This window comes from Passer montanus, unplaced genomic scaffold (genome assembly GCF_014805655.1).
Source record: "Passer montanus isolate IOZ18808 unplaced genomic scaffold, ASM1480565v1 scaffold8, whole genome shotgun sequence".
Classification (NCBI taxonomy): domain Eukaryota; kingdom Metazoa; phylum Chordata; class Aves; order Passeriformes; family Passeridae; genus Passer; species Passer montanus.
In genome coordinates this window covers 14,919,659-14,946,119 of record NW_024373256.1, presented here as the reverse complement: position 1 = coordinate 14,946,119, position 26,461 = coordinate 14,919,659, and the positions used below count along the sequence as shown (strand labels likewise).

Sequence of the window (26,461 nt, the reverse complement as noted above, 5' to 3'; positions counted from 1 at the left end):
GTCCCGCCTCCCGGCGGGGCCCGGCCCGGTGGCGGCGCAGAGGCTGCGGGCGGCGGCGGGCACGGGCAGGAGGAGCGCGGCGGGCGCCGTGCGGGGACGCGATGCACTCGCTCTTCAGGAAACGCAACAAAGGGAAATACAGCCCCTCCGTGCAGAAGAAAAGGTGAGTGAGCCGGCCTCGGGCAGCCCCGCTCCTCCCGGGACGAGCAGAGCCCGGGGGTGGCACGGATCCCGTCCCGCAGCATCCCCCGCTCCGCGCCGGGGCTCGGCGGAGCTGATCCCCCCGAGGAGCGGGAACCCCCCCGAGGAGTGGGAACCCCCCCGAGGAGTGGGAACCCCCCCGAGGAGCGGGAATCCTCGAGGAATGGGAATCCCCCAGGTGCGGACACCCTCGAGTGTGAGAACCCCCGAGGTGTGGAACCGCGAAGTGTCGGCACCTCCCAAGGAGTGGGTGCCCCTGGAGGTGTGGGCACCACCGAGGTGTGGGCACCCTGAAGTGTGGGCACCCCCCGAGGAGTGGGCACTCCCGAGGTGAGGAGCCCTGGAGTGTGGCATGCTCGAGGTGCGGGCACCATCTGAGTGCTGGTGGAGCCCTGAGAGCCGAGTGGGAGCTCCGGTGTTTGCCCCCCCCGGGAAGTGGCAGCTCCTCCCCGAGCTGGGTCCGTCTCCTGCGCCGGCTGTGGGCACAGAGGTTGCGTCTCCCAGCTCCCCTCCCATCGCAGCAGCTCCGGCGAGCAGGTTCCTTCTCTTCTCAGCTGTGTGCTGGGTCACATTTTAGGGGAAAATAGTCTGGTTGTTCTCCACCTTCGCCCCTGTTCCCTGCGGACCGAGGTTTTAGTCCATCGTTTCCTCGGCTCCCTCCGACGGGGTGGGGACGCGTTTCGGTAGTACTGGTTGGTTAAAAAAAAAAAAAAAAAAAAGAAAGAAAAGGAAAAAAAAAAAAAAGAAAAGAAAAGCAGGGTGTTGAATGCACCCTGTGAAAGGTCACTGATAAAAGGGAAAAGGTGTAAAAATCCCTCCGCAGCAAGGCTCAGCCTCTCTGGGCTGGACGGTGGACAGTCCCCAGCCCCTGCCTGCACCGGGATGTTTTTCCACAGAGGTGGATGTTGGGGTTAACTCAGAAACGTGTCCTGTGTTTCCCAGAGGAGCTGCAGGGGCTCTGGAGCATGTGGCGTGCTCCAGGATTTTGAGTGATTCGAGGATTCATGATCCCAGCCCGTGGCTCTTCATCCCCTTCCATTCCTTCCACCGGCACCAGTCCTGGCTGGTGGAGTCCGAGCAGCCGCCCTCTCCCAAAAATCCTCCTTGGGGAAGGAAGCTGGGGAGCTGCTGCAGGGGCTTCGAGGGCCCGGAGAGGGACAGCCAGCCCAGAAGCGCCACATTTCCCAGGCAGGGGAGCCCTGGCGGCTCCGTGCCCGCGGGAGCGGGGCGGTGGCAGTGCCCGCTGCTGCCCTGGCACCGGGCATCGCTGAGCTCCCTCTCCCGGAGCCCCGGGCAAGGCTCCCCGGCAGCCCGGCTGGCTCGGCGGGGCCGCCCAGGCTCCCGAAGCCCGGGGCACGGCTCTGCTGCCAGACCTGCCCCGGGGAGGGCAGGCAGGACGAGGCGGGGGTGGCACGGAGCCCTCGGAGGCTCCGCACCTCCCTCGGGGGAAGGAAGGAAAGAAGGAAGGATGGTGCCGAGAGCCGGGCGCGTTCTGAGCTCCGGGGCAGTCTGGGCGGCTGCAGAGCGAGAACCCGCGGCGGGGCTGGCAGCTCGGACCGGGAGGATGCTGTGAAGCAGGAGGAGACAGAGCCGCACTGCGCGGTGCCCACCGGGGGCTGCGGCCAGCCCTGGGCACCCCGCGCTCCCTCCATCCGCCGGGATCGGCGCAGGAAGGAAGAAACTTCCTCACCGCCCTGCCTGCAGCCCAGCGGCCCTGGGCAGGTGCCAGAGCACCTCCGGAGGCTGCGGGCCAGGCCGAAACCTCTGCTTTTCTGGCTGCTGGTGGCTGAGGAAGCAGCGCGGGGCTGTGCCCCGGGCCACCCTCCCTCCCTCCCTCCCTCCCTGCGCCCCGGCTGTCCGTGCACACCTCGGGGAGAGCTGTGCTTATTAGCCCCAATTTGTTAATTCCTGCCTTGGAGTTTACAAACATCTGTGAATCCAGGGAACACTCCCACCGTGTGGAAACAGCCCCACCATCAAGATGGGGAAGCCGGTGCCCGACCGGTTGAACAACTCGCTGGAGGAGGATTGCGAAGAAGCGAGGAGCTGCTCCCCGGCCCCTGCTCCAGGCACTGCCAGGCTCCCGGGCGGCTCCCGCCCCGCTCTGCTGCCAGGAAAACACAGCAACACTCCCAAAAGGCAGCGCCCGCCCCCGCCGCCAGCAGGGACCGGGATTTCGCCACCGCGGAGCGCGGCCCCGGCCCGGGCAGGGCGCGGTGCCAGGGCGCTGCCTGACGGAGCCTTCAAAGCACCCAGGGACAGCCGAGAGCCCAGCACCGGTCTGGCAAGAGACAGGGGCACCGGAGCGTGTCCTCCAGCCCCGGGAGCCACGGCCACGGGCTCAGCCGGGGGAGGCAGGGGCTGCCCGGGGCGCATCGGCCGGCAGCAGGACAGAGCCCGGAGAGGAGCCGTGGGAGCCTCGGGGCTTCCTCAGCCTCGGGACAAAGCCTGCCCAGGAGGGGAACACCTCCATGAACAGCACTGGCACCCAAGCCAGGTGCTGCAACCTCCCCATGAACAACTCTTTGTGCCCTGGATGTGACAGCCACCCTGTCCCACCCCCAAAGTGGCCCTCAGGATCCAGCAGCACCAGGGGCCAGGTCTGCCCTTAGGAATACCTGCTGCAGCTCTGTGATCTGCCTGGCCTCGAGACCTCCAGGCTCAGTAGCCATCCCCATCCAGCCCTGGGCATCTCCCTGCCTTGGCTGGGGATCCTGGAGGATGATGGTGACATCTCTTTAGTCTCATGGACTTGATTGCTCTATTCTGCTCTCATCCCTGAGAGAGGAAAGGCCCTGGGAATTCAGCCGTGACCACTGCCTTGTCACATGGATGTGTGTCCCTGGAAGGGAAGGCACAAGCCTTGCACAGAGCCACAGCATGGGGAAAATCATCAACCTCCTTCCACACCACGTTCCTCAAACACTTGCCATGCTCAGAACACAGCAGGTTGGCTTCTTCTTCTTCTTCTGATAGTCCAGGCTTGGCAGGTAGAGAGCAGTGAGGGAGGTGCCCTCACTGAAGTGCCCAGGGCCAGGCTGGATGGAGCTTGGAGCTACCTGGGATAGTGAAAGGGGTCCCTGCCCATCTAATTCAAACCATTTGATAATTTTATTATAAAAAGCAGTTCAGCCTTCGCAGCTGCTGCAGAAACTCTCCCTCCTGCCAGCAGGAAAGTTTTCGGGGTCCTCGGGGTGAGAGCACCCACCCAGGAGAATTCCCAGCTCAGCAGTGTCGCTCCCCAGATAAGAGGGGTGCAGGCACTGGGAGAGCTCTGCCTGCAGGGCTGGCCCCCGTTTCCAGGGGCTGTTTGGAAGGGCTGCAGTCAGCAGGTGAGTCAGGAGCTGCTGAGGCTGAGGGCGGAGCGAGCCCCGGTTCTGCCCTCATTTCCATGCAGATTACAATGAAATATCACCATTGCTACGAGGGAAGATAAATACAGCTGGAACAGGCTGGGCTGAGCACAGCAGCCCTGCTGTCCAGCTACACCCTGACGTGGGCAGCTTGACAGGAGTCTGCTCGGAGTTTTCAGCCAGATCCTAATCTCTCCCAAACCTGAACTGCCGTAGCCAGAGCCCAGCCCTTGTGCTCTCTACCCTGCCACAGTTTCACTCCAGTGTCATTAAAAGCAGCAAGAGAAAATTTCATGCAGTGGGAGCTGTGGCTGGCGCAGCTTGAAGGACATTTATAGCTCTGTGCTGTGGCCTTCTGGAGGATTCATTCAGTTTAATTCCTCCAGCAGCAGGGCTGGCACGGGAGAGCTTTCTATGAAATCTCTGTAAATGGGCACTGAACGGGGATGGAAGTGAGAGCAGCAGTGGGTGGGCACTGCCTGCTCTGCTGATCCTCCCGTGGTGGGATCAGACCCCGTCCTCACCCAGCTCCCCTGGCTCTGGCCAAACCATCCTCCAGGAGAAGCCTCTGGGATGGGAAGGTTTCCTGCCAGGAGAGCAGTGTCCCTGAGCAGGACAGGATAATTCCCTGTCCCTTCCCATAACCCTCCCAGCAAGGATCAGGCTCATGGGACAAATCCCCAGCAGGAGCCTGGCCAGGAAACTCAGGCAGCTGGAGTGGTCAAAACTCAGGAGAGTCTGAGCATCCTCCCTTGGAGGGAGTAAGGAAACAGCCTCCTTGTTTGGAAAAAAGGAAACTTGAGAAATCAAAGGGATTTTCTACCACCTGCCAGCAAGCACAAGACCTTTGCACATCCTGGAGAAACTGATCTCGGGGAGGTTTGCTCCAAAACCTGCTCTTAGCAGTGAGGATGAAACCTAATGAGAAGAGAAAAAGAAAAAGGAATAGAGGAAAATTCAGGTTTTAGCAGCAAAGTTTTCACATTACAATAATTATCATCATATTTGTCTGTTGAGAACCTCTCTTAATAAAAATACCCCAACTAAAATACCAACAAAAATCACCAAAACCCTAAGAAAACAGAAGAAAGAAAAACCTGAACCCTAAAAATCCCCCCATAGCCTTCAGGAACACCTGAACCCCACTGAAAGCAAGGTCTTGAGGGCAGACTTGTGGTACATGGATGAAGAGCTGTCTGCCAGGGTGCAGCTGCTTCCTCCTGGTCCTTCAGTTGAGAGAAACCCCAACACCAGCTCCCATTCCCCACGGGAATGACCTGGGGTCCTTCACTGACAAAAATCAACTCTTGTGCTGAGCACAGCTTTCCATGAGAGATCATTTTTTCCTTCCTGACCAGAGAATGTAAAAGTTCTCCGGAAATGGCAAAGCCAGTTTTTCCAAGCTTTTATTTATTTTTTTCATCTCTCAAACAAAGCCTTATCTATTCCAGCAGAAGAGCTCTGCATTCCCCCCGTGCTGTGCCCTGGGCACCTTCGCTCCCGGCTCTGCTCAGTCTCGTGTGTGCTGCCCATCCCAGCTGGGCTCTGGCCAAATCCTGCCCTTCTCCCTCCCTGCCCAGCCTGCTCCATGCTCCAGCCACCCCCCAGCCTGCGTTTTGGCCCTGGCATCCCCTGCCAGCAGCTCTGCTCCAAAGCCTGGATGCATCCATGGCTCTTCCTGGCAGCTTCCCAAAGGAGCCACATCCCCTCAGTCCCATCCACACACTTTTCCTGGGACAGCCAAGGCTTCCTCACTGCTTTGCCCATCCATCTGTGCTTCTCCTGCACAGAATCATGGAATGGGTTGGGCTGTAAGGGAGCTTCAAGCTCTTCTCATCCCACCCCTGCCATGGCAGGGACACCTTCCACTATCCCAGGCTGTTCCAAGTCCTGCCCAGCCTGGCCTTGGGCACTGCCAGGGATCCAGGGGCAGCCACAGCTGCTCTGGGCACCCTGTGCCAGGGGCTGCCCACCCTTGCAGGGAAGAATCCCTTCCCAGTATCCCATCCAGCCCTGCCCTCTGGCAGTGGGAGCCATTCCTCCTTTTCCTGGCACTCCAGCATCTTCCTCCTCACAGCAGATGAAGCCAAACTCCTCCATCCCCTGGCTGGAGATCCCAGCCAGGCTTCAGCTTTCCCTGTTTGACATCCAGCTGGATGCAGGGACTGTGCTCCTCCTCTGGCTTATCCACACTGCCCCAGCTGTGGCAGGGACAGGTGGGTAATTAACAGGCCTGATAGTAATTAACAGTTCTCACATCAGTGATGTCCAAGCTGATTGATAAAGTGACACCAAAGTGGAGAAATAAACACACAAATAAGAGAGATCTCACGTGAGAGTTTCCCGTTCTCTCTTATTTCTGTTTATTCCTGCACTCTTGTTACCCCTGCACTGCAGCAGCACCGGGCTGTGGAGCACAGCTGAGCTCAGGGCAGCACAGGAGCAGCTCCCCAGCACTGCAGTTTGAGGTGCAGCTCCCATGGGAGCTTTTGTGAGAGTTCCCTGTCCCACAGCCTCAGCTGGTGACTCTCAGTTGAACCACAGAGGTTTTCAGGTGTGTCAGGAGAGCCCAGCCATGCCCACGTCACCTCCTGCACGCCCTTGCCTGCTCTGGGCAAGGCTGAATCTCTGTGCCCTGGTCACCCAGACACTGCAGCCTCTGCATCACCAGGCAAACCAACTCCAACATGGGGAATGGCCCTTCCCTGCCCTCCCCCAGCCCCTCGCCTGCTCCAGTGATGGAGCAGGGATGTCACTGTCCCCAGGTGCCAGGGGCTGGAGGGTGACTCTGCCCCAGCCCTGGGTTCTCAGAGTCATTGAGGGCAGGAGGGGGCTCCAGGGCCAGCACCCCCAGCTTGGGAAGGGGCTGGCAGGGCACAGGTGATGACAGGGATGAGGAGAGCTCGTGGCTCCAGCCTGAGAGAGGAGCAGAGGGAAGGGGACCAGGGGCTCACCCCCACCCAAAGTGGCTGGGCAGTGAGGGAGGGTCAGGGCTGGGTGCTGCCCTCGCTGCTTCCAGAACCTGAGATCAGTTTTGCTGATGCAAAGTGAGCAAAAGGCTGGGCTGAGGCTCCAGCTCAGCTCTCCAGGTCAGCAGCCTCAACCACAGCCATGCATCCAAAAAATCCCTGCTTTAGGTTTATTTCCTCCCTACAATTCAGAGGTTTCAGTCAAAACTAGAACTAGAAAAAGCTCAGACTTCTGCTGGGTTTTAGGATGGTGTTCCCATCCATGCTGAAACCCTGAAGTTTGGACTTCAGGAGTCACTGGACGTGCTGGAGTCACTGAGACCAAGGCAGGGCCAAGGACAGGAGCCAGCAGGAGCTTCCAGCTGTGCCCAGCTCAGTGCCAGCCCAGCTCCCGGCCCCACAGTGAGCAAAGCCAGCTCCCCCCTGCATGATGAACCTCTCACCTCCAAGCTCACGTGGCCTCCAGAGCACGGGTGGGAGGTGAGGGAGGCTCCTCGGTGGCCACAAGCTCTGCCAGGATGCAGGAGGTGCCAGCTCTGAGCAACCATCACCCGAAGAGACCCAAACACGTGCGGCACATTTCAGTCACCCGCTCCAAAGCACTGACTGCACCCGACTTCTGCCCTGCTTTCTGTGGGGTGGGGAAGGCTGGAAGAAACCCCAAAGTGGATTTTGAGGAGCTGCTTCTACCACTGGAGCCAGAGCCAGCCACCCACACCCCATGTCCCTGTGCACCTGCACCCTCCAGCTGTGATTATTGAGCACAGAATGAGAATCACCCCTGGAATTATTGCAACCATGACTCCCAACGACCCCTCCTTGTCTCCTCTGCCCAGGAATGCCCACTGGGTTCAGTGCTGCTGGTGCAGGAGGTGCCAGGCAGGCAGCAGGCACAGTGACAGGCACAAACCTCTGAGTACCATCCTGATGATGCAGCTTCTATAAAAAGAAAACAAGCAGTGTAAACCATGCCCATAGCAGAACTTCCCAGGGAAGTGTGAACTTTTCTGGAGCTGTTGGATGCCACAAGGCTCCCGCAGCCTGGGGCAGGTTTGAGGTAGGGAGGAACAAGCCCAGAGCTGGGGTTTGGGTTTGTTCTGCTGCACTGAAGCGACAGCACACGGGGCAGGCAGGAACAGGTCCTGAAATTCAGCACCAGAGTCCTGGGGGAGCTGCAGCACCAATTCTGGGGTCAGGTCTGGGCTGGGAACAGAGCTGGGGAACGGGCTGGAGCTCCAGGAGGGGCTCAGGGAGCTGGAAAGGGGCTCAGCCTGGAGAAAAGGAGGCTCAGGGGGGACCTTGTGGCTCTGCACAGCTCCTGACAGGAGGGGACAGCTGGGGGGGTTGGGCTCTGCTCCCAGAGAACTGGGACAGGACAAGGGGAAACGACCCCAAGCTGTGCCAGGGGAGGTTTAGATTGGATATTGGGAATATTCCTTCATGCCAAAGGTGGTCAGGCACTGGCACAGCTGCCTAGGCAGTGGTGGGGTCACTGTTCCTGAAGGGATTTAAAAGCCACATGGATGTGGCATTTGGGAACATGGGTTAGTGGTGGCCTTGTCAGTGCTGAGGGAATGGGTGGACTCGATGTACTTCGAGGGTTTTCCAGCCTTTACAATTCCATGATTCTGCCTGGGGATGCAGGAACCCTGTGCCATGAGCCAGCCCTGCTGGGATGCTGCTGCTCCCCCAGCCAGCCCCCCTGTCCTCTCCAGCTGCTCCAGCAGCAACTGACACTTCCAAGTGCCACATAAAGATTAGCTCTGCCACCACATAACGAGGTCATTAAGACTCGTATGAAGGTGGTTGGGACTGGATTGAGCCAGCCCAGGTGGCAAAGCAGCACAGCTGGGGTACCCCAGCCTTGCCAGCAGCCCCAGCTCCCTCTGGCTGCAGGGATTTGGGGGGCACACCCTGCTCCTGCTGCTGGTCAGGGGTGGGAGAGCTGTGGGCAGTGCCTGGCACACGCCCCTGGAGCTGGCCCTGGCATGCTGCAGCCTCTCCTTGCAGCCAAAGTGGCAGACACGAGACGAAATGTTTAAAATAACCCCAGCAATGCAGAGGCTGCGTCACGGGTTGTTCTGCCTCTGCTCCAGCTCCGCCGTCCCTGCACTTGGATGGGAACATTTGGGGAGGCCCTGCACCCTGCCAGCCCGGCCAGTGTCACCCTGGGAGCAAAACCAGCACTGCAAGAGATGCAACGTGTGTGCCCAGTGCCCATCCCTTTCCCGGGCTGAAGTGTGAATAACCCCGGCAGGGAGGGAAGCCCTGAGCGTGGCACGGAGGGGCAGGGCAGGGGCTGCCCAGGGGCAGCAGCCTCCAAGGGGCCACTTGCCCTGTGGGCACGGGGCCAGGGCCTCCCTGCTGCTCCAGCTCCACTTCTTCCCTTTTTTCCACTTTTTCCACACCAGACCCCCCTTCTCAGGCACAGGGTGGGATTGTTGGGGCCAGGAGCTGATGATCCTTGTGAGCCCCTTCCAGCTGGGGATACTCTGTGATTCTCTCCCTGTCCCTGCAAAGAACTGTTTTCTTTCCTGCTCCGAAGCCGAGGGAGGCTCAGGCATCGCTCCCGTTTCCAGCCATCCCCCACCCCCTCCTGGCCCACTGGCCGAGTATTTTGGAAGGAGCTGGAAGGCAGCAGTGAGTCACACACAGCTGCAGTGCCTGGCAGGCTGCGCTGGCCCCCGGCCACCCCCGGGGTCACGGCACCCCCGGGCACCCCGGGGGCTGTGGCTGCCTCTGTGGGGTGACGAGACCCCCCCTTCTCTCCCCAGCATCTCCAGCAAAGAGCTGACCGAGCTCATCGAGCGCCTGCAGAAAAATGCTGACCAGGTGGAGAAAAACATCGTGGAGACCGACTCCCGAATGCAAAATGTAAGCAAGGCACGGTCCCCACTCACAGGCTCTCCCCTCTGCCTCCTGCCCCAGCCCTGGGCACCTCCTGGGCTCTCCCTTCCTCTCCTAGGCAGGTGTGGGTGGCTGCCAGCCCTGCACTGGTACCTGGATTGTGATGATCTGCAGGGGTCATTTAAGGGTTATTGGGGTCCCTCCTGCTTGTGGGAAGAGGGTGGGAGGGTGTTCCAGGCAACAGGCCCCCCCAAATTCCCCCCTACCCAGGGGGCCCCTCTGCCTCCTGCCCCAGCCCTGGGCACCTCCTGGGCTCTCCCTTCCTCTCCTAGGCAGGTGTGGGTGGCTGCCAGCCCTGCACTGGTACCTGGATTGTGATGATCTGCAGGGGTCATTTAAGGGTTATTGGGGTCCCTCCTGCTTGTGGGAGGGTGTTCCAGGCAACAGGACCCCCCCAAATTCCCCCCTACCCAGGGGACAGGACTGTGCAGAGTGGGGGTGTGCATCCCAGCAGGGAGCTGGGGTGGAGGAGGAGAGGCCTGAACCATCCTGGTCCCAAAGGATGCATCCCGAGGTGATGCAGCTCCCCAGCCCATCCCCAGCAGCTGAGACTGGGGCAACCTTGTCAAGTGGAAGGTGTCCCTGCCCGTGGCAAGGAGTTGGAGCTGGATGGTCTTTAAGGTCCCTTCCAACCCAAACCATTCAATGATCCTGTGACAGGAGAGGGGAAAGTAAAATCCATCCCAGGAGGATGGGAGACAGCAGAGCTCCTGCTCCTCTCCAGTGCCAGGGAAGAGCAGGCTGGGATGACCTCTTGGCCACCCAGAGGTGACCCTTCCTCCTGTCCCCACTGCTCAGGACCTGCACAAGATCAAGGCGTGCCAGCTGGCGCAGTACAAGGAGCTGACAGCACAGAAACTCTCCGAGTCAGACAAGCTGCTCTACGTGCTGGACGGGGACGCGGCCGTGGCCCGGCACATGAAGCACCCCCAGGGGGACATGATCACAGAAGAGTGAGTGCCACGGGGACACTGTCCCCAGAGCCCTTGGGCGAGGGGGAGGCCTCTCCAGGGGCTCTGCTCAGCTGCTGCCTGCAGTGGGGGGGTCACCAGGGGCTCCTCTGATCCCAACTCCCATGAGGGTGTGTGACCCACGCCATCCTGGGCACGGGGAGTGTGACATGATGGCAATGTGGCACCTGCCCACTGTGCCCCACACTGTGCCCCAGGTCCAGCCTGCCCTGAGCTCACAGCCACAGGAGCAGCCCCTGGCAGAGGGCACAGCACAGCTGCTGCCAGCCTGCCTGGGCTCTCCCCTAAGCACAGCCCGCCATCCACGGGGCCTGGAGAGGATCAGCTACACCCACCAATGCTGGTGCCAGCCATGCCCACATCCTGCATGCCACCCTCACCTCTCCCTTCCCACAGCATCCGGCAGCTGAAGGAGCGCGTGGCAAACCTGCGTGTGAAACACGAGCAGATCTACAACTTCCCCCTGCAGCACATCGAGCCCCAGGTCAACTGGTCAACAGTGATCGAGGAGAAACAGGTACCAAGGGGCCAACAGTGTCATTGCCTGGCCAGCAGCACCAGCTGGGCAGGGACTCCTGCAGCTCCCCATGGAGAACCTGGCTCCAGGAAAACTTCTGGGCAGCTCCATAGTGGGAGCTGCTCCATAGTGGGAGCTGCAAACAGCTGGGTGGCACGGGAGGGGCAGAGCTGGTGGGACAAGGCTGGCTGCTGTGGCACCAGGAGTCAGTGCTCGAGGTGACACCGCTCCTGGCCTCAGCATCCCCAGTCACCACCTGCTTTAGGCTCTAGTCCACAGCCTTTATTTTTCATTTTATCCCACTCCCTGCACTCTTCCAGCCAGAGAAGGGTTTAACCCCCCAAACTGGTTTTCCCATGGCTGCCCTCCAGCACAGCTGATTTCACCCACACGCTCCTGGGGCATCCATACACTGCAGCCACTGGAGCCCACCCACGCCCAGCTCCGGCCACCTCCAAGAGGAGCTTCCTAGCTCTTGGCAGCCTCCCCCCATTCCCCCATTGCTAACCCCACCTCCTGTGCCCCCCAGGATGCACTGAGCAGCAAAGGCTTTGGGACTGACCTGCCGCTGGTCAACAGCCAAGTAGAAGAGCACAACATCTTCCACAACGAGGTCATGGCCATCGGGCCACACATCGTCAAGGAAGGAAGCAAGGTCAGCTCTCCTGCCCCTCTCCCTGCTGCCCTGCAGGGTCAGCCCTGCCCTGAGCCCTGGATGAAGGGCAGGGTGTCCTTGTCCCACCATCCAAGGTGCTACAGCCTGGGGCAGGTTTGGGTGGGTGCCCAGATCCGTTCCCAGCCTGAGAGCACAGCATCACACACCAGCTCTGGCTTTGCAATGAGGCAAATCCCATAAACCACATCCCCCTCCAGCCTAAACCCACATCCCTGTGCACCCTCGAGCCCCTGTCAGAGCACTGCTCTCCAGCCACCTCTCCTAACCCTTGCCTTGCTCCTCCTCCAGGAAAACATGAGCGACTTCCAAACCAAATACCAGAAGCTGCTGGTAAGAGCCCCTGGGATCCTGGGGCAGAGCCCTCCTGGAGGGGTCCCTGGTTGGGGACACAGAGAGGAGCTTTGGGCTGAGCTGTCCCTGTGCCCCTCCGCAGGCCGGCTCCCAGCAGCGGCAGCAGGACCTGAACTCGCTGCAGGATTACATGCAGCGCTGCACCAACAAGCTCTACTGGCTGGATCAGCAGGCCAAGGACAGGACCCATTACGACTGGAGCGACCAAAACTTGGACTACCCCAGCCGGCGCCGCCAGTACGAGGTCGGTGTGCTCCCCACAGCCGGGCCCTGCTCCGGCTGCTGCTGGGCACAGGGAGCTGGGCACGGCGCCAGGGCAGCTGCATGGGGGCAGGAAATGGTCCCTCTCCCGTGCCCCAGTCTCTGCCAACCTATTGTGAAGGGCTTTGAGATGTGCAGCTGATTGTACAGGGATAGTGGGGTTAATCCTTACCTCTGCCAAAGATAATGTGATGTGGAAGTGTCCCCACGACAGGGACAGCTCCCTCACCCTCCTGTTCTTCATCCCAGTGCTGGCTTGGCAGCACTCACATCTTTAGCAACATCTGCAAGGGAAGGAAAAGTGAAAGCTGCAGTGGGGAACAGCACACTGTGTTGTGGAGCTGCTCAGCCCCAGACTGCAGGCAGGGTCCCCTCTGTTTCGTGGGAATCAATGTCTCACCTCTCTCCATCCAGAACTTCATCCATCGGAAGCTGGAGGAGAAGGAGGAGGCCATCAACAAGCTGCACGCTGATGGGGATCAGCTGCTGGCCCAGAACCACCCTGGGAAGAATGCCATCGAGGTGAGCACCAGGGATGGGTCCCAGCCCCCCTGGAGCATGGGCAACTCACCCAGCCCTTCTCCAGAGTGGGACCCAGTGCCAACACCACTCGTGACCTTAGTTCCTGAGATGCCAAGGGGGGAAAAGCCTCCTTCACTTGCAGATGTGTAAACACCACAGGAGGAGGAAAGATAAACCTAAGGAGCTCTTCCCATCTTCCTCATTCCTGTGGCAATTACCCTGTGCCCACCTAGAGAGGATAAACTATGGTGGAACTCTCCCCTGTTTGGTGGGAGGATGGACACAAGGATGTGCCATGGGATCATCCCAGCCTTGGGTATTCCCATCCTGGGCTCCCCCTGAGAGCATCTGGGTGGCTCCAGAGGCAGCCAAAGAGCTGCTCACTCAGGATGCAGCTGGGGCAGTTCAGGCTTCCCCTGCCACGGGGGTCCTGCTGATGTCCCCTGCACCCCTGTGTTGCAGGCTCACATTGAGGCCGTGCACGCTGACTGGAAGGAGTACCTGAACCTGCTGATCTGCGAGGAGAGCCACCTGAAGTTCATGGAGGACTTCCACAAGGTACCACATCCCCGGGGGCAGTGACTTGGAGCCCAGAGAGCAGGTGCTGGGATGCAGGAGATCCTAGAATATAAAAATTCCTGCTACTCTGGAAACTGGGTAGAAGAGATGGAGTGCTCTAAACTCAGGATTTTTAAGGCCAGGAGAGCTGAGAGAACACAAGTCATAATTGCTCAGGCACCAAAGGCAAGTGATTGCTTAGCCAAAGCATGACTTGCAGAAAGCTTCTGCTCCAGCAGAAGTGTCATGAGCCACAGTCAGTATCAGCTTCCTTGTCCCCAGGACAGCAGAGATCCCTCACCCCCTAACAGGGCACGGGGAGAGCTTGCATGCTCCTCTGGGAAGCAGAACAGGTCCATGTAGGAAGTCCCAGCTGCCCCGGGGAGCCGGGCACAGGGGCTGAGTGTCCCAGCTGAGCTGGGCAGACAGATGTCTGCTGGATAAATGGCATCTGACAGCCAGGGAGGCTCTGCAGGGGAGCAGGTCGGGCTGCATTCCTCTCCCACAGCCTGGGCGTGTTCACCACCCGATGAGTCTCCTGCCAAAGCTCAGCTGTGGTGCCCAGCCCAGGCAGTGCCTTCCTTTTGTGGGGAGCTGCCAGAACAGCTGCCCCAGGGGATGGTTTGTGTGTGGAAGGGCTTGGCTCTTCCTTCTGCTGGCGCTGGCAGTGGTGGCACCACACACCGTGGTGATGCTGTCCCAGTGAAACAAAAGTGAGGGCAGGGAAAGGTGGGACTTAACAGCTCTGTGTGGAATAAGCTGCTCCTTCCTGCTTGTTGTTTCCTTCAATCTGATGTCCTGAGCAAGGGAAATAGTGATCCCTGGCCTTTCTCCACATATTCTAGAGTTCAGATGCCCAGAGTAGCTCCTGGTGGCTGTGTGAAAACCATGCAGGCTCTGCTCCATGTTTCAGCAGGATCCTCTCTCACAAGAAACTTTCCCTCTCTGCAGTTTCAGAAGGACAGCAAGGATGCTCAGGAGCTTTTGAAGAAGGTGGATACAGACCTGGACCAAAAATTCAGCCCGGAGTTCAAGGACAGATACCAGCTGGAGTCCCTCCTCCGGGAGCTGGATGTGAGTCTGCAGGCAGCGCTGCAGGGCAGGCAGCAGCAGCAGCCACTGTGCCCCTGCACTGGCACAGGGATGTCCCTGCCCGTGTGGGCACCTGGCCCAGATTTCTCCGTGGGGAGCTGCTGCCTCTCTGTGCCTGGCCTTCCCCAGAGCTTCCTTCCCCCCTGGCTAGAGATTGCCTCTCCCCTAGCAACGTAATTGCTCACTGGGCTGGTTTTTATTTGTTCTCTCATTGAGTTAGCACTCGTTAGGGGTGGGAGCATAATTAGACCTGCTGCCAGAGGAGGTTGTGGAACTCGCTGTGCTGCCATGAGCTGGGCTGGAGATCACCCACTTGGGAAGGGCTGTGCTGGGCCTGAGCCCGAGCCTAAGCCTAAATCCAAGCCCAAATCCAAGCCCAAGCCCGAGCATGCTGCAGCAGGCCCAGCTGATGCAGGTGTCCTGGGATAGCTGACAGATCTTCCCAAGAGCTGTCCCCTCTCCTCCTGTATCCCCCTCAGCATCTCGGGATCTCCACCTTCAGGGCTAGAAACAGAGCAGCTGCTGGAGAGCCTTGTGACAGGGCTGGAATCAGAGCTGGGAGTGGGGCTGTGCACCAGCACACAGCCACGCCACTGTGGGCCGGGCACCAGGGAGCCCTGTCAGTGTCCGCTGCCATGGCACCCCCTGGCATGGTCCCAGCCCTCAGCCCGGCTGTAAAAGCAGGCAGGAGTGTGCAGGAGCACCTGGAACAGGCACACAGGGCTGCAGGAGGTGCCTGCAGCCACAGCCTCTGCTCCGGCTGCGTGGGAACGAGCTCTCCTCTGGCTGTGAGAGCCCAGCAGTTCGTTCATCCCGTTTTCCTACCGTTCCTTGTTGTTGCCCGTGCCAGGACCAGGAGAAGGCCCTGGAGAAGTACGAGGCCGTGGTGCAGTCGCTGCAGGAGCGCAGCCGGCAGGTGCTGCCGCTGCGCTACCGCCGGCAGCCGCCGCCGCAGCCCATCGCCGTGGAGGCGCTCTGCGAGTTCGAGGGCGAGCAGGTACGGGGGCACGGCACGGCACCGGGCAAGCAGCGGCTTTTCCCAAGCAGTGGGAACGAGGCAAAGGTCCCCAAAGGTGGGGAGAGCAGGTTTTGCAGCGGAGGAGCAGGAGGGGTCTGGGGGAAAGGCAGCCTCGCTGCCGCTCACACACCCGGGGGAGGTTGCGACAGCACAGCTCTGTCACATTCCCACGCTCCCTGAGCTGGTGTCCCGGCGTGTTCCTGACCAAAGGAACGCGCCACCGGCCGCTCCCAGCCCGCATCCCCCCATCCCCACCGGCTCGGGCTGAGGGCTCAGGGATGGGACAGCCGAGCCGGCAGCCACCGCGGGAGCGCCAGGGGTGGGACAGGGGCCAGCAGCTCCAGCTAACTCAGCTGCCTGCTTCTCCGGAAAGGAAAGGCAGGGCACAGCCCTGGAAACGCCTCCTCATCTCTGCCCGAGTGGGAATTCGCTTGCCGCGGCTGTCGCAAGAGGCACAGGCTGCGGGCAGGGAGGAGCAGGCACACGAGGTTCTGCAGGGGCAGGCTCCCGGAGGAGCCGGGAGCAGGGCTCGGGGCTGTGCCAGCCCTGCCCCGGCAGGTTCCGGCCGTGCTGCTGTGACCGCTTCTGTCCCCAGGGCCAGATCAGCCGCGGAGCCCACTACACCCTGCACAGGAACAGCGGCGACCTCTGGGAAGTGGCCGACAGCGCAGGAGACACCATCAGCGCCCCCGGGGTCTGCTTCATGATCCCCCCGCCCGACCCCGAAGCGATCGCCCTGGCAGAGCAGTACGTGCCAGCCCGGCCGGGACAGCCCCGCTGCCCCTGCCTGCCCCAGCCCCAGGCCCTGCACCCCCTCCGGCGCCCCAGCGATTCCCACAGTGAAGCTCTGCCTTCTCGAAGCCTCAGGCTTCCTCCCGAAGGATTCCTGCCCCTTCCTGCTTGCTCACAAGATCCCAGCTGGCAAAGGGGGCCGGCTCACGGCCACCCGGGTTCCCCCTGCTCCCCATTATGGCACGGGGAGCTGCCCGCCCCTCCCTCAGCCGGCAGGTTCCTGCCTGGCTGCCTCTCCCCTGTTCGAATGAAGACACTGCTCTACCCTAGCATGGGGTGAGGGTACTTTTTCCCCCTCCTGCTTCATGGCTGCCTCGAGGGAGCAGCCCCCAGAACCGCTCCAGAGCTGGAGCTCCTTCCTGGAGCAGCGCCAGGGTGATGGAGAGGCTCAGAGTCTGACTGACCTCCTGCTGTCCCGTTCTGCAGAATTGCCAAGCACTATGTGGCCGTGAAGGAGAAGACCAACAACTGCAAGAATGTTCTCCAGCAGCGCTATGAGGGGCTGAAGGCAGACAGCATTGGAGGTGTGGGGCTGGAGGGCAGCCTGGGGCACAAAAAGGCTTGAACTTGGGTGGTGGAACATCTTTTGGGGATGCTCCCAAAGGGTCCTGGGGACAACAGTGCTGGTTGGGTGGGGGGTGGAGCAGCCAGGCTGTGGTCACAGCAGGCCAGGCTCAGGGAGTGCAGCAGGATGAGGGTTTGGCACTCACCAGTGGGACTGAGCCCACACCCAGCTCCAACCAGCTTTAATCTGGTGTCCTCTTGTCCAGATGCTGCATCAGTTCGGGGTCGCCAGCTCCTGGCAGGGCTGGAGAAAGTCAACAGTGACCTGGACAAGCAGGAGAAAGCGATAACAGCAAACCTGCGGCCGCCGCTGGAGCAGAGCCGGGCGGTGCAGGACAGCACCGAGCGCTCCAAGGACCTCAAGGTGGGGCTGGGGGCTGAGGGACGGGGCTCCCAAAGGTCCCCAGTGGGGTTCTCTAAGCCGAGGGTGCTTAGGGTGCTCCCTGAGCCCTGGAAATGGCATGTGGAGGGATGCTCACAGCTTCTTCCAGTAGAGATGGGGAGCAGCCCTCTGAGCAGCCTCAGAAGCCAAAAACCTTTGCCTTGCTTCTGGCCCAGCTCAGTCAAATGGGAAAAAGGTGATGGCTGCAGGTGGTGGCTGTGAGGATGAGGAGGGAGCCCTCAGGTTTTGATCCTGCCCATCATCTGAGCACAGTTAACTTTGCCACCACTATCACCAGCTCAGAGAGGAACAGGAAAACCCTCGTGGTCCGAGGCAGTTTCTCCTTGTGGACCTGCTCCTCCAGGCTCCAGTGTATATTATATTATATTATATTATATTATATTATATTATATTATATTATATTATGCTATACTAAAAGAATAGAAGAAAGGATTTCATCAGAAGGCTAGGAAAGGAATGAATAATAAAAAACTCATGACAGAGAGTCCGACAAGCTGGCTGTGATTGGTCATTAAGTAAAACCAACTCACGTGAGACCAATCTAAGATGCACCTCTTGGTAAACCATCTCCAGACCACATGCCACAGCCATCACCGAGTTCTTGTTCGCATTCCTTTTCTCAGGCTTCTCAGGAGAAAAATCCTGGCAAAAGGATTTTTCAGAAAATATGACAGTGACAGGATTCTGCAGGAGGAGGGTGCAGGAGTGCTTAAACATCTTCCTTGTGTCCTTACAGAGTTGAGGTGGCCACAAACCTGGAGAGGAGCCTCCAGCAAGGCCGAGACCTGCTGTCAACCTATGAGAACAAGCTGGTCATAGATGACACGGTACCAGAGGACTTGAGGGTGGTGGACAGGAAGAAGGAAGAGCTGCTGGTGAGTTTCCTGCCCTGTTTGTGTGCTGCACGTGCAAAAACTTTCCAAAAGATGTGGTGATTCCTGCTCAACTCCTAAGCTTGGACCTGTTGGTGACAGGATGGGCTCCCCCAGCTGGGGGTGAGAACTCACCTTGACTGCAGTGATCCCCACCTGCTTCAGGCACAAACACCTCAAATCAAATCAAGTCAAGTCAAGTCAAATCAAATCAAATCAAATCAAATCAAATCAAATCAAATCAAATCAAATCAAACCAAATCAAATAAAATCAAATCCCACTTGAAGTCTTGTGATTTGATGAAAGGACTAATGCAGATGGATTCCCTCTCTACACTGCTCTTGTGAGACCCTCCCACAGCAGGGCTGTGTCCAGGCCTGGAGTCCTCAGCACAAGAAAGACGTGGACCTGTTGGAGCATGTCCAGGGAAAACACTCTCAGGGCTGGAGCCTCTCTGCTCTGGAGCCAGGCTGGGAGAGCTGGGGGTGCTCACCTGGAGGAGAGAAAGCTCCAGGAGTCCTTAGAGCCCCTTCCAGGGCCTAAAGGAGGCTTATAAAAAAGGGGGAGGGAGACTTTTTACATGGGCAGATACTGGCAGGACAAGAGGAATGACTTAAAACTAAAAGAGAAAATATTTAAATTACATATTAGGAAGAAATTCTGCTCTGTGAGGGTGGGCAGGCCCTGGCACAGGGTGCCCAGAGCAGCTGTGGCTGCCCCTGGATCCCTGGCAGTGCCCAAGGCCAGGCTGGGCAGGGCTTGGAGCAGCCTGGGGCAGTGGAAGGTGTCCCTGCCATGGCAGGGGTGGAATGAGATGAGCTTTAAGTTTTTTCCAAACTAAAACCTTCCGTGATTCTTAGAGAAGTGAAGGATAAAATGGTCTGGAAAAGCAGCTCAGTGGCCTGATACTGGAAAGATGGGCCTGGCAAGGCTTTGAGAACAGTTATTGCTTGGAAAAATTACCCAAACTGGCAATTCTGCCAGTATAGAAAGACCAAGAACTGGCTAGGCCAGAATTTTCTGTGCTCCTTCAGCTTTTGCATGAAACCCCAAGCTCAGACTAACACGGAAGAGCTTTCACTGCTCCTTCCACAGCTGCTGCACTGGCAAGAACAGGATCTAAGCCTTGCATGAAGAGCAGCAGCTATTCTGCACTTTGCATAGTTATTTTTAAAGGTCGAGGGGGAGTAAGAGGTAGCTTTTCTCCCTGTCAGGTTTACCAGGTGGTTCTGCTCACCATGTAAGCCTTGAGCTTGTTTCTTTCCACAACTGGTGGCACTGCTGCAGCTCAGGCCTGCACTCCAGTGCAGTTGCTGGAGTCAATGTGGGTGACAGCAGTGTGAAACCCCAGAGAATCACCCTCTCCTGCTTCTTCCCCCACAGGCCATGGGCAGCGAGCTCCAGTCCAAGAAGTTCCTGCTCAGTGAAGCCGAGCAGAACCTGCAGAGGACCAAGACGTGCTCCAACACCCTGGCCAGCAAGTTCCAGGAGCACTGCCCTGACATCGAGCGCCAGGAGGCAGAGCTCTACAAGCTCAACCAGCGCTTCAACAACCTCAGCAAGCAGATCGACCACAGGTGAGGGCACAGGCAGCAGAGCAGGCATGGCTGCTGTGGAGCTGGAGGAGGCACACCATGGTCCTGGGAAGGAGGAGCTGCAGAAGGGCTTCCAGGGAGGCCCGAGGAGGAAGAGGGAGAGGTTGCTGGCATGTGCTGGCTGGGTAGAGCTGGGAAAACAAGGCTTAGTTCTCTTGCAGAAGAGGTGCCAAGAGAACAACCTGGCTCAAATCCATGTCTTTGGGGAGCAGGGGAGGCGGGATGGGTTAGGAGGTGTCTGCAGCAGGCGCAGGAGATGGGACAGAACTGAAGCTGAGCTGGTTTCCCCCACAGAACGCAAACCCTGCAGAAAGCAAAAAGTGCCTACTCCAACTACCGTGCCAACTATGACAAGGTGAACCAGTTCCTGTGCAACATCCCCAACTATGAGCCCCAGGAGACTGACAACATCCAGCAAGTGGAGATGAAGCTCAAGAGCCAAGCGGTAATTCCCAGAGATCCACAGGGAGAAAAGAGGGAACAAGACTAACAGAAACAGAGCTTAGATAGCTCCTGAACATCAAATAGAAAAATATAAATGTTTATTAGATTTATTCTTGGGCTCTAAGGTCCCGTGGTCCTCTTGTGCCTTGTTCACACAAAGCAGGGCTGCTCAAGGTGGTTGGAATTCTCAGGGTTGTGATTTTAATGGTAACTCCCAAAAAGGCTGAAGGATGCATTTGGATGTTGTGTTGCCTCTGACCTGTATCTCTGTGTACCCAGGCACTGCTCAGTGACATTGCAAGCAAGGAACAGGAGGTGCAGAAGGTCTCTGCCACAGCTCAGCAGTACCAGCAGGCAGTGAAGGTAAGGGCTGAAATTCTGCCTGTGAGAGAACAGAGAAACACAGTGTTTGGGTTGGAAGAGACCCTACAGCCCATCTCATTCCACCCCCTGCCATGGACAGCAACACCTCCTGTTATTCCAAGCACCATCCAACCTGGCCTTGGGCACTGCCAGGGATCCAGGGGCAGCCACAGCTGCTCTGGGCACCCTGTGCCAGGGCCTGCCCACCCTCCCAGGGAACAATTCCTTCCCAATATCCCATCCAGCCCTGCCCTCTGGCAGTGGGAGCCATTCCCTGTGTCCTGTCCCTCCATGCCTTGTCCCCAGTCCCTCTGCAGCTCTCCTGGAGCCCCTTTAGGCCCTGGCAGGGGCTCTGAGGTGTCCCTGGAGCCTTCTCCTCTGCAGGTGAGCACCCCCAGCTCTGCCAGCCTGGCTCCAGAGCAGAGGGTGGGGTTTTGTGGCCTTCCCAAAAGACGGGTCAAGGGGTGAAGTTGTTAAAGCCAGGGCAGCTTAGGAGGAGCCCGTGTGTGAAGGGGATGCAGCAGTTTCACATTTCTGCTGGGAATGTCTTGGCACAGGACTACGAGTTGGAGGCTGAGAAGCTGCGGTCCATCCTGGACCTGGAGAACGGCCGGAATGGCTACACCAGCAAGAAGCCCAGGCTGCAGTCCCCAGCTGCCAAAGTGAAGGAGGAGGTAAGCAAGGGCTGGCCACAGGAGAGCCAAAGCAGAGGGCAGCTCACAGGACCACTGGGGGTCTGCAAACATCTACACTTACTGTCAGGACCTCGGTCCCACAGGGGACCACAGGGAAGGACAGGGAATCAGGAGGAAGGGATTTTTCATCATTTTTTTGAACTGGACTGGCCAGAATGAGGGAGGAAAAACTCTGGATTTAACACTTTTGGAAGGGAAAAATGAGGAAAAAAGCCAAAAACGTGGAAGTTTTTCTCTTCTCTAGATTTTTAGAGAGATTTCACCACCAAAGATAGAAATACTTGCAGTGAGATGAGGCCACAAGCTACTTACTTATGCAAGATCTGTTTGCTACCTGCCTCAAACTCACCCTGCCTATAGAGGCAGGCAAAAGTTCACCTGGTTCTTCCTCACCTGGTTCTAACTGCACCTGGTTTTGCTTATCTTGAGTAGAAAAAAACCACAGTATGACCATGAGTGTGTCTGTGTATGAGAATCCTTCTCCCTCTCCCAAAACTCAACAGTTCACTGCTGCAGGTTTTTAGAGGAGCACCCAGAGCTACCAGTTTAGGGCCTGTTGTTTCTGCCCTTCTCAAGCTCTTCCCAACACATTTTTGCTCTGCAGGAAGCTGTTCTGGCAGCCAAATACACAGAAGTGAATGCTGTGAACAAGCAGAGGCTGCAGAACCTGGAGTTTGCCCAGAGCCTCCTGCGACAGGTGAGTGATCACAGGAGCAAGGTGATGCTGAAGGGACACAGGTAGGACCCAAGGACACGTGGGAACAAGTCTAGTTGGTGTCTTATCCCCCTAAATCATTAATCAGCAGACACTTAAATCACACAGACTACCCCCAGTCCCATTGCCCACTCATCCTAGGAAGCTCCACATAGTTTTTAACTTTCTTTGACATTCTGTGGCAGAATTAGTGTCCCTTGTGGCTCAGAGCTTTGTTCTGACAGCAGCAGGCATTGCAGAAAGGATTTCTCAGGCTGGGAACCTGCAGAAGTACATTTGCAAATGCTCCCTGCTCAGAATTTGCCACAGCTCAGCTCCCTCCTGTTGCTTTGTTGGAGGCACCAATCTCCTGGCCTGGGTCAGGAAGAGTGGCCAGCAGGACCAGGGCAGTGATTGTCCCTCTGGGCTGGCCCTGCTGAGACACCTTGAGTTCTGTGTCCAGTTCTGGGCTCGTTGTGACAAGAAGGACACTGAGGGGCTGGACGGGATCCAGGGAAGGGAACAGAGCTGGGAAGGGTCAGGAGCACCAGGAGGGACTGAGGAGGTGGAAAGGGGCTCAGCCTGGAGAAAAGGAGGCTCAGGGGGGACCTTGTGGCTCTGCACAACTCCTGACAGGAGGGGACAGCCGGGGGGGTCAGGCTTTGCTCCGGGGAACAGGGACAGGAGGAGAGGGAGACCCTCAAGTGCCAGGGGAGGGTCAGGTTAAACATCAGGAGAAATTTCTTCACTGAAAGGGTGGTCAGGCTGCCCAGGGAGGTGGTGGATGTGTTCCACTATTCCTGGAGGTCTCCGAGGAATGACTGGATATAACACTCTGTGCTCTGGGCTGGGTGGCAAGATGGGGATCAGTCACAAGGATCAGTCACAGGTTGGACTCGATGATCTTGGAGGTTTTTTCCAACCTAAATGATTCTGTGATGCTGTGATGATAAGCACCAAAAGTGTGATTAACTGGATTTTTTTTCACTAATTTTTTTTGATCCTTTTGCCAACAACAGCAGCCAGAGATTCAGGTGACACAAGACTTTGCCCAGACCAAAAAGTCTGTAAGGCCTGTGGAAGAAGTCTGGAAGTTGAAGAAGGAGCTCGAGGACGAGACTCAGCGTCGGCAACAGCTCGAGGCAGAGATTGAAGCCATTCAGAACAACATTGTCCACCTGCAAAATCAGAAGCCCCAAGAAACTGTGGTGAAGAAAGAACTGCTGAAGAAGGTGCCTGACCCCCAGCTGGAAGAGAGTTTCCACAGACTGCAGCAAAACCTGGCAGAGGAGCAGCGCAAGAACCAGGCGCTCCAGGATGAGCTGGAGGCTCTTAAGATCCGGCTGCGAGTCCTGGAGCACGAGAAGAGGGAAGGAGGGCAGGAGTACATAGTGAAAGAGGTGCTGAGGATTGAACAAGATAAGGCTCAAGCTGCTGAAATCCTGAAGCTCAAAGAGGAACTGGAAGAGCTCAGGAGGCAGGAAGGGACCAGGGAGAGTGAAGTCATCCTCTTACGCCAACAAATTGCTGTGCTGTCCAGCGAGAAGAACAAAGAGCAGGAGAAGGTGACGGAGAAGGAGGTGCTGAAGCTGCAGAACGATCCCCAGCTGGAGATGGAATTCCGGATGTTGCAGGAGACCAAGGAGAGGGAAAGCGCCCTTCGGCAGAAGCACGAGGAAGAGCTCAGCTTCCTCCAGGAAAAGCTCAAGCGTCTGGAGAAGGAACGGGCCATCGCCGAAGGCAAAATCACCGTCAAGGAGGTGCTGAAGGTGGAGAAAGATTTGGCCATTGAGAGGGAGGTGAACGAGCTCCGGCGCCAGTACGAAGATGAGAAGTCCAAGGGCCGTTCCAATGAGCGGGAAAAGGCTGAGCTGCTCAGGAAAATCCAGCTGCTGGAGGAGGAGAACTCCAAGGTGGTTGTTCAGGAGAAAGTGCGTGAGATTGTGCGCCCAGACCCCAAGGCTGAGAATGAAGTTGCCAACCTTCGCTTGGAGCTGGTAGAGCAGGAGAGGAGGTACCGCGGTGGGGACGAACAGCTGAAGAGCTGCCAGAGCGAACTGGCTGCTCTCAAGAACAGAGGGCCCCTGGTAGAAGTCAAAGAAGTCATTAAGGAGGTCATTAAGTACAAGAATGATCCAGAAACCGAAAAGGAGCTACAGCGACTCCGGGAGGAGATAATAGAGAGGACCGGAGCTATCGAAAGAGCTGACCTGGAGATCTACCAGCTGAAACAAGAGATACAAGCGTTGAAAGACACCAAACCTCAAGTGCAAATGAAGGAAGTTGTTCAAGAAATCCTCCAGTTTCGGGAAGACCCCAAGACTAGAGAGGAGGTAGAGTCGCTGCGAGTGCAGCTGGCAGACGAACAAATGAAGCACATTGACCTGGAGAGGGAACGACTTCTCCAAGAAGAAAAAGTAAGACTGAAGGAGGAAGAACTTTCCCAGGTGAAAGAAAAGGTGGTCCAACAGGAAGTAGTGAAGTATGAGCAGGATCCTGCCTTGAAAGCTGAGGTGAACTCCTTCTCCCAGAGCATCGAGAGCGAACTGAAGCAGATCGACGGGCTCCGTGAGGAGCTGCGCAAGCTGCAGAGGAGACGCTCCGAGCTGGAGCGGCAGCTCGAGGAGCTGGAGAAGGAGAGACAGGCCCGCAGGGAGGCCGAGCTGGAGGTGCAAAGGCTCAGGATCCGGCTGAACGAGCTGGAAGAACAGGAAAGAGAAACGACAGAACGAGTGACTGTGAAACAGAAAGTGATCCTTCAGCAAGATCCCCAGCAGGAGAAGGAGCACTCCCTCCTCAAGCTGGAGTTAGAAGAAGAGAAGCACCGAAGACAAGTCCTGCAAACCGAGCTAGAAGCCCTGAGAAAGAAGCTCCTTTCTTTGGAGAAGATGGAGGTCAAGGAGAAAGTGGTCTTTTCAGAGAGTGTCCAAGTGGACAAAGGAGACACGGAGTATGAGATTCAAAAGCTGAAGAGCAACCTGGAGGAAGAAAGTAGGCGCAAGAGGGAGCTGGATGCAGATCTCAACCGCCTGGAAACCAGGCTGTCCGAGGTGGAATTCAACAACTCCAAGTCATCAAAGGAGCTAGACTTGTTAAGGGAGGAAAACCACAAGCTCCACCTTGAGAAACAGAACCTACTGATGGAAACAAGAAGACTGCAGTCAGAGATTGAACTCACCGCAACAGAAGCTCAGGATTTGAGAAACATGACCCACGTGGACAGTGGAATAAACCTGGACTCCAGGTTCCAAGCTTTGGAAAGAGAGTTAGAGGATCTGAAGCAGTTATCCAGAGAAAAAGATGCAGAGATTGAGCAGCTCCAGAATCGCCTGAAGACAGTGGCTATCAAGAGGGAGCAACGAGAGAACCACCTGAGGCGCTCCATCGTGGTCATTGACCCCGACACAGGAAAAGAGATGTCTCCAGAGGAAGCTCACGTGTTTGGCCTCATCGAATGGAGCCTGTTTGTCAAACTGAAGAGCCAGGAATGTGACTGGGAGGAGATCTCAATAAAAGGTCCCAACGGGGAGTCGTCTGTGATCCTCGACAGGAAGTCTGGCAGGGAGTTCTCCATCGAGGATGCCCTGAAGAGCGGGAGGCTCACCACGGCCCAGTACGACAGTTACCTCAACAAGGAGATGTCCATCCAGGAGCTGGCAGTCTTGGTGTCCGGAAGCAATTACACAGCGCTCGCTCCACTTTAGAAACTTCACTTCAAGAGCAGCCAGTCAGAGCTGCAGCACCTTGCAGACATCCAGATCACTGCAAAGCCTCGCCCTCCTTCGCGTCTTCCCAACTGCTACAGCCTCTGCCCCGGCCATGCTACGCAGCCACTCCACTTGTTGTCACACTGCAGTAAACACCACCAGTAGTGGAAAGTATCTGCCAAACTCCTGAAACCCCTCTTCCTCCCTGCCTACCAGAAAACAAGAGAAAGCCTTAGGACAGTGAAGTGCCTCAAGTCCAACAGACTCAGTAGAACCTGCAGTTTCCTCAACTCCTACTCACATAGTCGTGTACGAAGCCGTGTCAGGAGAGAGACTGAAGGTCCAGGTGACTCTGAGGTGACCAGCACGAGCTGGTTACATCAGCTGCATGTTGATAAGCCAGACAGTCCCACCGCGGACAACTGACTCAATGACGGGCTCGTCCTCTGAGAAAGCCAGCTCTGTGGAAACCAAGGTTTCAGCCCAGAATCACCACGTCAACACTCACCACCACCATTTGTTCACCTCTGTGCCTGTGCTGCTGGGGAAGAATGAAGGTGTACTTTGATGGCACCAGCCATTGATCCAGAAGGAGCATTCACACACCCCAGAGGTCAAGGAAAAGGACCTGAAGAGATGGCAGAACCACCAGACACAAGGGGTTGTGCGCAGCATGCGAGGGAACCCAATGCAGAGAGCCTCCCACAGGCAGCTCCTTCACTCGTGGTTAAAAGCTGTTAGTGCTGGTGTTTTCCTGGATGGAGTTACATGCAGCTACATGTTTCATTTACTTGTGTAAGGGAATGGGGAATAGAGGGGAATTCTATTTATAGTACAAAATAAAAATGCAGTGGTTCCAATTAGAAGGTGTTTGGTTTTCATTAATTATGGCAGCCTCCTGATCTTTGGCTGTACAAGAAGTTGCCATTTAGGAA

At 57.4% G+C, this 26,461-nt stretch overlaps 1 protein-coding gene across 1 annotated transcript; it reads left to right on the top strand.

Annotated features, from left to right (window-relative positions):
* On the top strand, nt 1–26,389 carry PPL (periplakin). The gene is made up of 21 exons (XM_039731873.1): nt 1–163; nt 9,298–9,397; nt 10,229–10,383; nt 10,798–10,918; nt 11,448–11,573; nt 11,883–11,924; nt 12,028–12,189; nt 12,621–12,728; nt 13,191–13,286; nt 14,238–14,360; nt 15,229–15,375; nt 15,992–16,143; nt 16,615–16,712; nt 16,959–17,151; nt 17,892–18,030; nt 19,412–19,605; nt 19,918–20,068; nt 20,347–20,430; nt 20,988–21,104; nt 21,730–21,822; nt 22,839–26,389. Exons 1-21 carry the CDS (start codon nt 102–104, stop codon nt 25,521–25,523), a joined length of 5,148 nt encoding a protein of 1,715 aa, XP_039587807.1. The 5' UTR covers nt 1–101; the 3' UTR covers nt 25,524–26,389.
* The last annotated feature ends 72 nt before the right edge of the window (nt 26,390–26,461 follow it).